This window comes from Papaver somniferum, chromosome 6, assembly GCF_003573695.1.
Source record: "Papaver somniferum cultivar HN1 chromosome 6, ASM357369v1, whole genome shotgun sequence".
NCBI classification, from domain to species: domain Eukaryota; kingdom Viridiplantae; phylum Streptophyta; class Magnoliopsida; order Ranunculales; family Papaveraceae; genus Papaver; species Papaver somniferum.
In genome coordinates this window covers 60,207,233-60,221,778 of record NC_039363.1, presented here as the reverse complement: position 1 = coordinate 60,221,778, position 14,546 = coordinate 60,207,233, and the positions used below count along the sequence as shown (strand labels likewise).

Below are 14,546 nucleotides of genomic sequence, written 5' to 3'. Positions count from 1 at the left end.
TGATTTTGAATCCGAGGCGAACTTTAAAAGAAATTCTTTATGAATGTTTAAGTGGTTAAACATTAATACTGTAATCTGGTTAATAGTAATACTATTTCTAATCAATCTGAGCATACAAAAACAAATTCCTCGACAAGCTAAACTAACAATGTGTACAAGCAAATGTAAATTCAGTTCACGCCAATCTTGATTATGTAACCTGAAATTCATTCCATCCATAAATTAATCAACACACTTAGTATAGTCCATTAACACATTAAAAATTTTGCCCTAGATTTTAACTTTTTTTTTCTTCTTTTGATCGGTGATTTTAGCTTTTTATTTGTACAGTAATTAAACAGATTATGAATTTAGGGTTAATAGATTTTTAATGATTTGTCAATGAAAAGAGTAAATAGGAAAAATGGAATTAGAAAGTAGAATTCCTTTTGCAATTCTGAATAGCATGGTAATTAGGAAAAGTGTGGATGGTAAATAGGTGGAAAAGTTGTAAAACATAGTGCCACTGTATTTATGAAATTTAACCGTCTCCGAGTAACCATAGTGCTTGACCTTAGCCCGATAATCCAAACCGTTAAAAGTAGACGTATCCCAATGATCCCATAGATGCAGACCCACTATCTCTTATCCCATCTAATGCCACATGAAGTTTGAAGTTGAACTTGCGATTTTCGCTTCTAAAAAAAATGATGAAAAGACCGACCGAGTCCGAGAGCGACTAAAATATGCTTTCCACTGTTGGCATTTTCAGCTTCACGAAATGCTCTTCCTCTACTTCGTTTCTTACCTTTAAAAACAAAATCAAGATGGATAGCAAATTAGGGTTTGCTCGTGGATTGGAAGTCGTAAGTGAAACGTTATCATCTTCTTCGCCTTCAAAAGAAGATTACAGAGTAGATAACAATGGTGATATTATCAGTTTAGAGGAATGGCAAGGTTGGGGCACTTGCTCTCCAAGACCAGCCATGGTTATGGAGATTGTCGAGGAGATGAAGAAATTAGAGAAAGATTTGGATACTCAGATGAGTTTTGGTGGTATGGGTGCAAAACTTCAGGTATAAAGTACTCATTGCTAAAACCCTAATTATATGAAGCAAGTTTGGGGAAATGTTTGCTCCTTTTGATGTAGTTCGAATTCAATTTGTTAATTCTTTGGAGGAATGAATTTGGTTTTTTTTGTAAAGGTGAGGATTTTGAGGGTTTAGGAGGTTTTAGGGGATTCTTCAATGTTAGTGACGTTCCCTTATAGAAAGCTTGTCTACCAGTGAGTGTAGTGGGGTAGTTTCATGAGATTTGATAATATGTGAAGTTTTTTTGTCAGGTTTGTTGGATATCTTTTATTTTGTGTTTGATTTGGGTCATAGACTCGTAGTTCATGGTGATCGTTTTGTGGCGACTGATGCATTCCCACAAGTCTTTGAGCGACTAGATGGATACCCACCGTAACAGGTTGCATCTGCGTTGGTTTTCGTGGCCAATGCAAAGGCCGCATGTTTTGCCTTTTTACAACAAAAAGAAAGAGTTATGGTTTTGTTTGTTCAAGCTAAAGCCCTGATTTCTTCTCTGATATCTTCTATTCTAGCGTGAATTCTCCAGTCAATGTAGCCCTTTTCCACATTGATAGAACGGATGATGTGAATTGGGCTAGCTTACCTGCTGTAGGTATGTCTTGGATACATTTGTATATGAACAGTTCTATCCTAGGTGTTATTTGCAGAAACAGACAATATTCCCATTAATGGCACTAGAATCCAGATTGTTGCTGGTACGCTGAATAGCATTATATAGAGATTTTGTGCTAAATTCCCCATTCACAGTGTGCTGCCATCTAGGTTTATCTTCCCTATTTCTATTAATGTGGATAACGGAGATTTCTGAAACAGTTTGTGAATCGAACATAGTATGCAACAAAGGTAAATTCCAAGAGTCATCGACAATCAGGTCCTTGACTAAAACCCCTAAGAAAGAATTTGATATTGGGTTAGGAGTCTGCTGCATAGATGGGATCCATCTACCCTTCCCAAATGCAATTAGGTCATAGTTTGGCCCATTGGTTTGAGTGTTTCTATGAAATGGAAGAGGCACGGGAGTGTCAAAAGATATGAGTTGTGAACTTGTCTTGTTATTGCTGATATTAATGAAAACAAAGCAATTTATATATTATACTACGTTGACGTTTTACTTGAAGATTGTTATGCATCCTTGAAGATTGTTATTCATCCTTTCCATCGAGGAACAGCATACTTGCCATACTTTTGCAGGTTGTGGATATGTTAAGTTTTGTTTGTCATATGGGAGAACTTTTTCTTGCACGAAGGCTAAACTCTGAACTGCGAAAACTACTTGGTTTTAATCTTGCTGCACTAATTTCAGGGGAACTTCAAGGTTCAAGAAGACAAAAAACATAGAGCAACATACAAGGCTCTAGGTGATTCTGAACAGAAGCAGCAATTCTTTTCATCCCGACAAGTAGCATGTCGTGTGCTGGGAAGTAGGGGTTACCTTTGTCAGAAGGTAATTACAACTCACATAAAGTTACACCAAGACTGTGCATTTAAAACTGAGAATAAGTCTGTTCTGTAAGACACATCTGACCAAAAAAAAAAAAAATCAGTGATATATACACAGTGTGCTCTCGCATGATTTGCACATTCTTTCTCTTTTTCGTAATTCTTGCAGTGCTGGTTAGCTCAGGAAGACTGCATGTGCTCAAAAATTAAACCTAGTTCTCTATGGCCTGGGATGCGATTCTGGTTGTACATGCATCCAAAGGTTTGCATATCTCATAGGCATGCTGTTTGTCTTTGCCATGTTCAAAATTGCAGTGTGAGGTAAATTTACTCAGCATACTTTTGGCAGGATTTTCTTAGGCAGAATAATACTGGGAAAGTGTTGTGGCAAATATTTGGAGTTGAAGCTGCAACGTTATGCATCTTTGGCATTCCCGAACACGAAGAAATAATGTGGGATGCTTTCAAACTTGCAGGTTAGGCTCAAGTTTCTAATTTTCTTACGTTGGAACTTGTTACTCTGTGAGAGCATGAAAGCCACCGAAAGAAGTGCATTTTTTTTTTTTAAATATTTTGGAATAAATGGCTAACTTTTGGAAGCCTTTTATTTTGTTCTCCGGACTCGAAATAATTTTTCAGCTGACACAATTAGGGTTTTGCAAATTTCATGTTCTATTAGCATTAATATTTTTCTTTCACGAGGATCCCATCTTTTGTGACTGTTATTGCATCAACATGACTATCGGCTGCACTTTAGATATCTTTCATAATATTTAAGTGCTATTTATGGGAGTATGAGGTCAATGACATCCTTATCTAGCATATCTTGCGTTATGATAACTCTTTATTTTGCTTTGATTTTCCTGTTCATTTTCTATTTGGTTGATCGTGACTTAAAACCACTCCTATTGTTACAGGAAAGAGCAGGGTTTGGTGCCTTTATCCTGATAAAAATGCATCTACAAAGTCGGTTCAAGATGGCTTGTTCAGCAATGCTTCAAAAAGTTTAGAAGCGCAAAAGGTACTTTCCAAATTGCGATGTCCTCCAATAAACTTGTTTAAGAATCCCCCCATCCTCTCAGTTCCATAGTTCAGCAATACTTGAGTAGATTTTCATACTGATTCAGGAAGAGAATATAGCACAAGGAAGGAGGAATATATATAAAGAAGCAGAGCATAAGAACTAAACGAAAACGTTGTGCACTCTTTTCTAGGAAACTAGACTAAATGTCCCGATAAATAAGCATATTATTAGATCTCGTGCCTTAGTGATTTTGTCTTCTATTGAAACTTATAGTTCAGTGAAGACTATATTTGGATATATATATAATATATTTTTTTTTTGAAGTGCGTCACTTAGGTGAAGTGCATTACAAAAGATAACTACGTAATCTAGACGTTTGATCGCTCTTTTATATGGATGATATTTTAAGCATCACTTGAAGCTTGTTGGCAATGGTCCCTGAGTACAGTAAATTATGGCTAGAATATCAACAAAGTGAATATGCTGAGTCTATTGAGTTGTTTAACACCGTAGGCATGCCACAAAAACAGACACTTTATTCTCTCCGGCTAAATTACTGCTTTAAATCTTTTCCTCGCCTTTCCTTCAAATGTGGTTGTTTCATCCTTCTCCAAATGGCAAAGATATACTTAACTACAGTTAGCAGCAGTGCACCTTGTAGAGAAAGAGAGATTCTAGCTCCCCCAACTCAACTTGCTGTCACTCAGAAATTAGCCAATTTTCACCCTCCACGTGGCAGCTTTTGGTTGCTTGCCAACTGATTAAAATCTATTGATATAATATGAACCTTTAACTAGTGGGTCCCAAATGTAAACTTCGGTGGACAACCACTATATGCCACGTGGACGATTTCTAGACTACAAATACGGGTTGATGGATAGTGTTTTGGAACAATTTTTTGGCCCAATTTTTCGCCCAAGGCCACCATAGATCAAGCCGGTTCCAGTCGTTAATGGCATTCCGATTTTTGGGTTAACTAAGCCTTAATCGGGGTTTTAGAAGGTTTATAACCAATGAAACTGAGACACGTGTTGGACTGTAAAATGCGAGACATGAAGTGGGCTCATTGTAAGATATACATGGAATAGTAGCTTGACCTGTCAAAAAGTTCTCCTCGAAAGACACCCTTCATACAAACCCTCCATAGTCTTTATCGAATGACGTATTCTGAATGAAGCATGCACATTTATTAATTTGTAGCTTTACTGCGTTGAAGGTTAAGTGTTACGGTAGAATGTTATGCTAGTCTTTAGAAAGCTTGCTATATGAAGCAGCCAAAAAGAGATAAGTCCGTTATGTGGCATATAATCATGTGCCTGTCTTTAGAATTTCTCTGTCCTTCATTTGTTCTTTCAGTTCTGCGGGGTGTAACTTTCGTATTATTCTACTGCACAGATGGATGTAGATACTCCTTTGCACTTCGTTTTGCTTGATGGTACTTGGAGCAATTCAGCTGCAATGTTCAGTCGTTTGAAGGTGACGTGAATTTTCTGAAGCCATGAGTTAAAATATTTGAAATTTGGAATGCATGGCAAGTTGCTATCTTTTAAATAAGACTTCACCATAGTTTTTGTGTACAGGAACATGCTAAAGTAGCTTGGGGAGAAGAAGAATTTCCCTGTATTTCTCTGTCAGAATTAGGTGAATCCCCAATGCATAAACTACGGTGAGACACAAAATGCTGAAACTTCACTTTTTTAGTAATAATTTCTTTCCCGTTTCCATTTTAACTTCGTATACTTAAATATTCGCACAAGAGCAGACCCCAACCATCATGGGACCGTACTTGTACAGCAGCCGCAGCGCTAGGCCTTCTGTCAGAACTGCATCTTCTTCCGGAATTTAGTTCAATCGGATTGGATAAGCATGCTGAAGATATTGAGGATGGTTTGGAGATTCTATTAAAAGCGCTTACTGGTCGGCGACTTCGAATGGGAAGGTCCATTACACGCACAGAAAAATACAAATTATAGATGACAGGTCTTAAGAGAATTTGGTGCAAAGTGTTGTGGATGCAATTTTTTTTGATGTGATTTCATTCACTTCCGCGGCCATGGTAGTTGTAGAATCTTTTTAGGCCAATCTAGTAAGTAAAATCGACTTTCTTGGCTTGAATTTTCTTTCTTGATTTAATTGTGCCCATAACAATCCTCGCGTTTTTAGAGGCCACTAAGGATTTAGGGGCCAACAATAAAACAAAAAAGGTCACCCAAAGGGAAAATGTAGCCAGCCCTTATCTCGCGTAATTCGTAATGGCAAAATTATCCTTATATATTTGGAGGATATGATAATATTTTTATCCTCCGATTTCAATCGGAAGACAAAAATTTACCCAGACTTCCGATTGTAGTCGGTGCAGTATTAAAATGATTTCTGTTTCATTTTTTCCATTTCTTTTTCATTTTTGAGTTGTTAGAGTTATAGAGAAGAAGGTGAAGGAGAAAAGGAAAAACCCATTTTATCACTACAAAAATGGATGGATATGAAGAAGAAGGTGAGAATCATGGCGAAGTCGATTTGGGGTATATGTTGAATGATCCAAACTTTTGTGGAGAGGAAAACCTAGACGACCCTTTCATGGAAGAAAATGGAGAATCGCCTGATATTGAAGCTAACGATGCATGTAAAACACATGTATTGTGTTAAGAAACTCAAATACTCGATTTGCATGCGTTGGTGTGCTTTTGTAAACAAGAAAAACCGATTATTGCATGCATTGAATGCCATGAACTACCCAGATTCGGTAGATAATTTCTCGAATAAACTTACGAATATAACACACTGAGTACCAAATATATATATTCGGTAGTTCCAAGATAGTAGTTTACTGCCGAATATGAGAAAAAACCCCAAACTGGTTTTCCAAAAAAATCACATTCGGTGGTTATGTAGAGTTATTTACCTCCGAATGGCCCCAAAAACGAATTCCTCAAAAAATTTCAAAACTCAGTATTCTTATCCTTTACAGTCGGTAATAGTTTAACATTATTTGACTGCCGAATATAACAGTGGCCTCAAAATAAAATTTCCGAAAACTTGAAAATCGGATATTTATCGATTAAAGTTATCTCCCGGTTATTTATATTCGGCTGTTTTACTATATATTTTAGATTCCGATTATATCATTTTTTGCACTCAGTAAACTGTGTACATTCATTTGCATAAATCGGGTGTTTTGGGTAACCGATAGGATTCCGAATATAGTATATTCGGCAGTTTGACTTATTTAATAACCTCCGATTATTGTATAATAATTTGTTGCTTTCATATGCAGGCCGTTGAAGAGTTTGTTGATGATTTCTATTTGAGGCCCGACACTTCCCTATACTATGCAAACGACTTGGTATACTCATTACTACTTTTCTTTTTTTTTCAAAATTTATATGTTAAATGGTTATGCTTATTAGATTTGTTTTGTTTTATGCACGTTTAGACATTTGGAAGTAAGAAGGAGGCAAAGGAATGACTTATGAACAAGGAAAAAGATAACATGTGCGTGGTAGTTCAAAATAATCATGTTAGTGACACTCGATTTGAAATGATTTGTGAGCGAGGTGGGACGCGACAGAGTCACGAGGGAAAGAATAGTAAGTACGTACGGAAGACGAATAGGAAATACCGAAGCAATACCAAGAAGATAGGATGCCCATTTAAGATTGTCTTCTATAAGCCCGATGGTATTAAAGGTAAAGAGTATAAAATGTATAAAGTTGATAACGGTTGTCACAACCATGATGATCCGTTGGATTTAATTGGACATGTAATGGTTGCCAAGTTAAAACCACATCAAATGCAGACGGTGAGGTCTATGCGGATCCAAAAAGCGAGTGCGATCTTAAGTAAAGTAAAGGCGGACGACCCCGACAACTTGTCTTCTTTGTCTACAATTAAGTCGGCCCTAGCTACGATCAAAAGGACTGAATGGGATTGTAGAACGGTCATGCAACAATCGGAGTGGTTAGCGGAGTTACACGGCTACACCTTGAGAAGGGAAGAAAAGGATGGTATAGTGGTTCGTATTTTCTTGGCACATCCTGAAATGATCCAATTGGCTCAATGCTTTCATCAAATTTTGTTGATAGATGCTACTTATAAGACAAACAAGTATAACATGCCGTTGTTGAACATTGCTTGCCATACTTCGGACAAAAACACGTTTACGATTGCATGGGGTTTAATGGATCATGAGAACAATGTGAGTTTCATTTGGATGTTGGAGTCGTTGAGGTCCATTTATAACGGTGATAATTTTTCAAGGGTTATTGTAACGGATAACGATCAAGCCTTAATTCATGCAATAGCGGTAGTGTTTCCGAAAGCCCAAAACTTGCAATGTAATTTCAAGAACAAGGCGATAAGCATTGCGGAGGGGTCTCATGGTCCAAAACTTGCAATAATCGGAAGTAAACTTAGTTACCCAAACTTCCGAATATGGGTTATCTAACCTTCTATATTGGCCCTTGGAACCACCTAGAGCCATGACATGGTTTGTTTTGAACTTGTAATATTCGGAGGATATTTTTTTTTGTAAAGTCCCGAATGTACGATGGCCCAAAAATCAGAATTTGGGAAAAACTGATACTTTTAAAATTTTAAACTTGCAATAATCGAAAGTAAACTTAGTTACCCAAACTTCTGAATATGATTTGTCTAACCTTCTATATTGGCCCTTGGAACCACCTAGAGCCATGGCATGGTTTGTTTTGAACTTGTAATATTCGGTGGATAATTATTTTTTGTAAAGTCCCGAATGTACGATGGCCCAAAAATCTGAATTTGGGAAAAACTGATACTTTTCAAATTTTGAACTTGCAATAATCGGAAGTAAACTTAGTTACCCAAACTTCCGAATATGGATTGTCTAACCTTCTATATTGGCCCTTGGAACCACCTAGAGCCATGGCATGGTTTGTTTTGAACTTGTAATATTCGGAGGATAATTTTTTTTTGTAAAGTCCCGAATGTACGATGGACCAAAATAAGAATTTGGGAAAAACTGATACTTTTCAAATTTTGAACTTGCAATAATCGGAAGTAAACTTAGTTACCCAAACTTCCGAATATGGGTAGTCTAACCTTCTATATTGGTCCTTGGAACCACCTAGAGCCATGGCATGGTTTGTTTTGAACTTGTAATATTCGGTGGATAATTATTTTTTGTAAAGTCCCGAATGTACGATGGCCCAAAAATCTGAATTTGGGAAAAACTGATACTTTTCAAATTTTGAACTTGCAATAATCGGAAGTAAACTTAGTTACCCAAACTTCCGAATATGGGTTGTCTAACCTTCTATATTGGCCCTTGGAACCACCTAGAGCCATGGCATGGTTTGTTTTGAACTTGTAATATTCGGAGGATAATTTTTTTTTGTAAAGTCCCGAACGTACGATGGACCAAAATAAGAATTTGGGAAAAACTGATACTTTTCAAATTTTGAACTTGCAATAATCGGAAGTAAACTTAGTTACCCAAACTTCCGAATATGGGTTGTCTAACCTTCTATATTGGCCCTTGGAACCACCTAGAGACATGGCATGGTTTGTTTTGAACTTGTAATATTCGGAGGATATTTTTTTTTGTAAAGTCCCGAATGTACGATGGCCCAAAAATCAGAATTTGGGAAAAACTGATACTTTTAAAATTTTAAACTTGCAATAATCGGAAGTAAACTTAGTTACCCAAACTTACGAATATGGGTTATCTATCCTTCTATATTGGCCCTTGGAACCACCTAGAGCCATGGCATGGTTTGTTTTGAACTTGTAATATTCGGAGGATAATTTTTTTTTGTAAAGTCTCGAATGTACGATGGACCAAAATAAGAATTTGGGAAAAACTGATACTTTTCAAATTTTGAACTTGCAATAATCGGAAGTAAACTTAGTTACCCAAACTTCCGAATATGGGTTGTCTAACCTTCTATATTGGCCCTTGGAACCACCTAGAGACATGGCATGGTTTGTTTTAAACTTGTAATATTCGGAGGATATTTTTTTTTGTAAAGTCCCGAATGTACGATGGCCCAAAAATCAGAATTTGGGAAAAACTGATACTTTTAAAATTTTAAACTTGCAATAATCGGAAGTAAACTTAGTTACCCAAACTTACGAATATGGGTTATCTATCCTTCTATATTGGCCCTTGGAACCACCTAGAGCCATGGCATGGTTTGTTTTGAACTTGTAATATTCGGAGGATAATTTTTTTTTTAAAGTCCTGAATGTACGATGGCCCAAAAATCAGAATTTGGGAAAACTGATACTTTTCAAATTTTGAACTTGCAATAATCGGAAGTAAACTTAGTTACCCAAACTTCCAAATATGGGTTGTCTAACCTTCTATATTGGCCCTTGGAACCACCTAGATACATGGCATGGTTTGTTTTGAACTTGTAATATTCGGAGGATATTTTTTTTGTAAAGTCCCGAATGTACGATGGCCCAAAAATCAGAATTTGGGAAAAACTGATACTTTTAAAATTTTAAACTTGCAATAATCGGAAGTAAACTTAGTTACCCAAACTTACGAATATGGGTTATCTATCCTTCTATATTGGCCCTTGGAACCACCTAGAGCCATGTCATGGTTTGTTTTGAACTTGTAATATTCGGAGGATAATTTTTTTTTGTAAAGTCCCGAACGTACGATGGACCAAAATAAGAATTTGGGAAAAACTGATACTTTTCAAATTTTGAACTTGCAATAATCGGAAGTAAACTTAGTTACCCAAACTTCCGAATATGGGTTGTCTAACCTTCTATATTGGCCCTTGGAACCACCTAGAGACATGGCATGGTTTGTTTTGAACTTGTAATATTCGGAGGATATTTTTTTTTGTAAATTCCCGAATGTACGATGGCCCAAAAATCAGAATTTGGGAAAAACTGATACTTTTAAAATTTTAAACTTGCAATAATCGGAAGTAAACTTAGTTACCCAAACTTACGAATATGGGTTATCTATCCTTCTATATTGGCCCTTGGAACCACCTAGAGCCATGGCATGGTTTGTTTTGAACTTGTAATATTCGGAGGATAATTTTTTTTTGTAAAGTCTCGAATGTACGATGGACCAAAAATAAGAATTTGGGAAAAACTGATACTTTTCAAATTTTGAACTTGCAATAATCGGAAGTAAACTTAGTTACCCAAACTTCCGAATATGGGTTGTCTAACCTTCTATATTGGCCCTTGGAACCACCTAGAGCCATGGCATGGTTTGTTTTGAACTTGTAATATTCGGAGGATAATTTTTTTTGTAAAGATGGCCCAAAAATCATAATTTGGGAAATATACTTTTCAAGTTTTGAACTTGCAATAATCGGAAGTAAACTTAGTTATCCAAACTTCTGAATATGGGTTGTCTAACCTTCTATATTGGCCCTTGGAACCACCTAGAGCCATGGCATGGTTTGTTTTGAACTTGTAATATTCGGAGGATAATTTTTTTTTGTAAAGTCCCGAATGTACGATGGCCCAAAAATAAGAATTTGGGAAAAACTGATACTTTTCAAATTTTGAACTTGCAATAATCGGAAGTAAACTTAGTTACCCAAACTTCCGAATATGGGTTGTCTAACCTTCTATATTGGCCCTTGGAACCACTTAGAGCCATGGCATGGTTTGTTTTGAACTTGTAATATTCGGAGGATAAATTGTTTTTTAAAGTCCCGAATATACGATGGCCAAAAAATCATGGGAAAAACTGATACTTTTCAAATTTTGAACTTGCAATAATCGGAAGTAAACTTAGTTACACAAACTTCCGAATATGGGTTGTCTAACCTTCTATATTGGCCCTTGGAACCACCTAGAGCCATGGCATGGTTTGTTTTGAACTTGTAATATTCGGAGGATAATTTTTTTTTGTAAAGTCCCGAATGTACGATGGCCCAAAAATCAGAATTTGGGAAAAACTAATACTTTTCAAATTTTGAACTTGAAATAATCGGAAGTAAACTTAGTTACCCAAACTTCCGAATATGGGTTGTCTAACCTTCTATATTGTCCCTTGGAACCACCTAGAGCCATGGCATGGTTTGTTTTGAACTTGTAATATTCGGAGGATAATTTTTTTTTGTAAAGTCCCGAATGTACGATGGCCCAAAAATCAGAATTTGGGAAAAACTGATACTTTTCAAATTTTGAACTTGCAATAATCGGAAGTAAACTTAGTTACCCAAACTTCCGAATATGGGTTGTCTAACCTTCTATATTGGCCCTTGGAACCACCTAGAGCCATGGCATGGTTTGTTTTGAACTTGTAATATTCAGAGGATAAATTTTTTTGTAAAGTCCCGAATGTACGATGGCCCAAAAATCAGAATTTGAGAAAAACTGATACTTTTCAAATTTTGAACTTGCAATAATCGGAAGTAAACTTAGTTACCCAAACTTCCGAATATGGGTTGTCTAACCTGCATGGTTTGTTTTGAACTTGTAATATTCGGAGGATAATTTTTTTTTTGTAAAGTCCCGAATGTACGATGGCCCAAAAATCAGAATTTGGGAAAAACTGATACTTTTCAAATTTTGAACTTGCAATAATCGGAAGTAAACTTAGTTACCCAAACTTCCGAATATGGGTTGTCTAACCTTCTATATTGGCCCTTGGAACCACCTAGAGCCATGGCATGGTTTGTTTTGAACTTGTAATATTCGGAGGATAATTTTTTTTTTGTAAAGTTCCGAATGTATGATGGCCCAAAAATCAGAATTTGGGAAAAACTGATACTTTTCAAATTTTGAACTTGCAATAATCGGAAGTAAACTTAGTTACCCAAACTTCCGAATATGGGTTGTCTAACCTTCTATATTGGCCCTTGGAACCACCTAGAGCCATGGCATGGTTTGTTTTGAACTTGTAATATTCGGAGGATAATTTTTTTTTGTAAAGTCACGAATGTACGATGGCCCAAAAATCAGAATTTGGGAAAAACTGATACTTTTCAAATTTTGAACTTGCAATAATCGGAAGTAAACTTAGTTACCCAAACTTCCGAATATGGGTTGTCTAACCTTCTATATTGGCCCTTGGAACCACCTAGAGACATGGCATGGTTTGTTTTGAACTTGTAATATTCGGAGGATAATTTTTTTTTGTAAAGTCCCGAATGTACGATGGCCCAAAAATCAGAATTTGGGAAAAAATGATACTTTTCAAATTTTGAACTTGCAATAATCGGAAGTAAACTTAGTTACCCAAACTTCCGAATATGGGTTGTGTAACCTGCATGGTTTGTTTTGAACTTGTAATATTCGGAGGATAATTTTTTTTTGTAAAGTCCCGAATGTACGATGGACCAAAAATCAGAATTTGGGAAAAACTGATACTTTTCAAATTTTGAACTTGCAATAATCGGAAGTAAACTTAGTTACCCAAAGTTCCGAATATGGGTTGTCTAACCTTCTATATTGGCCCTTGGAACCACCTAGAGCCATGGCATGGTTTGTTTTGAACTTGTAATATTCGGAGGATAATTTTTTTTTGTAAAGTCCCGAATGTACGATGGCCCAAAAATCAGAATTTGGGAAAAACTGATACTTTTCAAATTTTGAACTTGCAATAGTCGGAAGTAAACTTAGTTACCCAAACTTCCGAATATGGGTTGTCTAACCTTCTATATTGGCCCTTGGAACCACCTAGAGCCATGGCATGGTTTGTTTTGAACTTGTAATATTCTGAGGATAATTTTTTTTTGTAAAGTCACGAATGTAAGATGGCCCAAAAATCAGAATTTGGGAAAAACTGATACTTTTCAAATTTTGGACTTGCAATAATCGGAAGTAAACTTAGTTACCCAAACTTCCGAATATGGGTTGTCTAACCTTCTATATTGGCCCTTGGAACCACCTATAGCCATGGCATGGTTTGTTTTGAACTTGTAATATTCGGAGGATAATTTTTTTTTGTAAAGTCCTGAATGTACGATGGCCCAAAAATCAGAATTTGGGAAAAACTGATACTTTTCAAATTTTGAACTTGTAATAATCGGAAGTAAATTTAGTTACCCAAACTTCTGAATATGGGTTGTCTAACCTTCTATATTGGCCCTTGGAACCACCCAGAGCCATGACATGGTTAATTTTTAATTTGTAATATTCAGAGGATAATTTTTTTTTGTAAAGTCTCGAATGTACGATGGACCAAAAATAAGAATTTGGGAAAAACTGATACTTTTCAAATTTTGAACTTGCAATAATCGGAAGTAAACTTAGTTACCCAAACTTCCGAATATGGGTTGTCTAACCTTCTATATTGGCCTTTGGAACCACCTAGAGCCATGGCATGGTTTGTTTTGAACTTGTAATATTCGGTGGATAATTATTTTTTGTAAAATCCCGAATGTACGATGGCCCAAAAATCTGAATTTGGGAAAAACTGATATTTTTCAAATTTTGAACTTGCAATAATCGGAAGTAAACTTAGTTACCCAAACTTCCGAATATGGGTTGTCTAACCTTCTATATTGGCCCTTGGAACCACCTAGAGACATGGCATGGTTTGTTTTAAACTTGTAATATTCGGAGGATATTTTTTTTTGTAAAGTCCCGAATGTACGATGGCCCAAAAATCAGAATTTGGGAAAAACTGATACTTTTAAAATTTTAAACTTGCAATAATCGGAAGTAAACTTAGTTACCCAAACTTACGAATATGGGTTATCTATCCTTCTATATTGGCCCTTGGAACCACCTAGAGCCATGGCATGGTTTGTTTTGAACTTGTAATATTCGGAGGATAATTTTTTTTTGTAAAGTCTCGAATGTACGATGGACCAAAAATAAGAATTTGGGAAAAACTGATACTTTTCAAATTTTGAACTTGCAATAATCGGAAGTAAACTTAGTTACCCAAACTTCCGAATATGGGTTGTCTAACCTTCTATATTGGCCCTTGGAACCACCTAGAGACATGGCATGGTTTGTTTTGAACTTGTAATATTCGGTGGATAATTATTTTTTGTAAAGTCCCGAATGTACGATGGCCCAAAAATCTGAATTTGGGAAAA

At 36.2% G+C, this 14,546-nt stretch overlaps 1 protein-coding gene across 3 annotated transcripts; it reads left to right on the top strand.

The window, feature by feature from the left end:
• The first annotated feature begins 685 nt into the window (after positions 1 to 685).
• On the top strand, positions 686 to 5,649 carry LOC113287707. 3 transcript variants are annotated; one of them, XM_026536526.1, is made up of 8 exons: positions 689 to 1,055; positions 2,374 to 2,514; positions 2,680 to 2,772; positions 2,860 to 2,986; positions 3,428 to 3,531; positions 4,930 to 5,010; positions 5,115 to 5,200; positions 5,297 to 5,649. In XM_026536526.1, exons 1-8 carry the CDS (start codon positions 726 to 728, stop codon positions 5,505 to 5,507), a joined length of 1,173 nt encoding a protein of 390 aa, XP_026392311.1. In that variant the 5' UTR covers positions 689 to 725; the 3' UTR covers positions 5,508 to 5,649. The 3 variants fall into 3 exon arrangements, with proteins under 3 accessions (XP_026392313.1, XP_026392312.1, XP_026392311.1); XM_026536528.1 differs by lacking the exon at positions 5,297 to 5,649 and having other exon boundaries at positions 686 to 1,055; positions 5,115 to 5,204; XM_026536527.1 differs by lacking the exon at positions 2,680 to 2,772 and having other exon boundaries at positions 687 to 1,055.
• Positions 5,650 to 14,546: the final 8,897 nt, after the last annotated feature.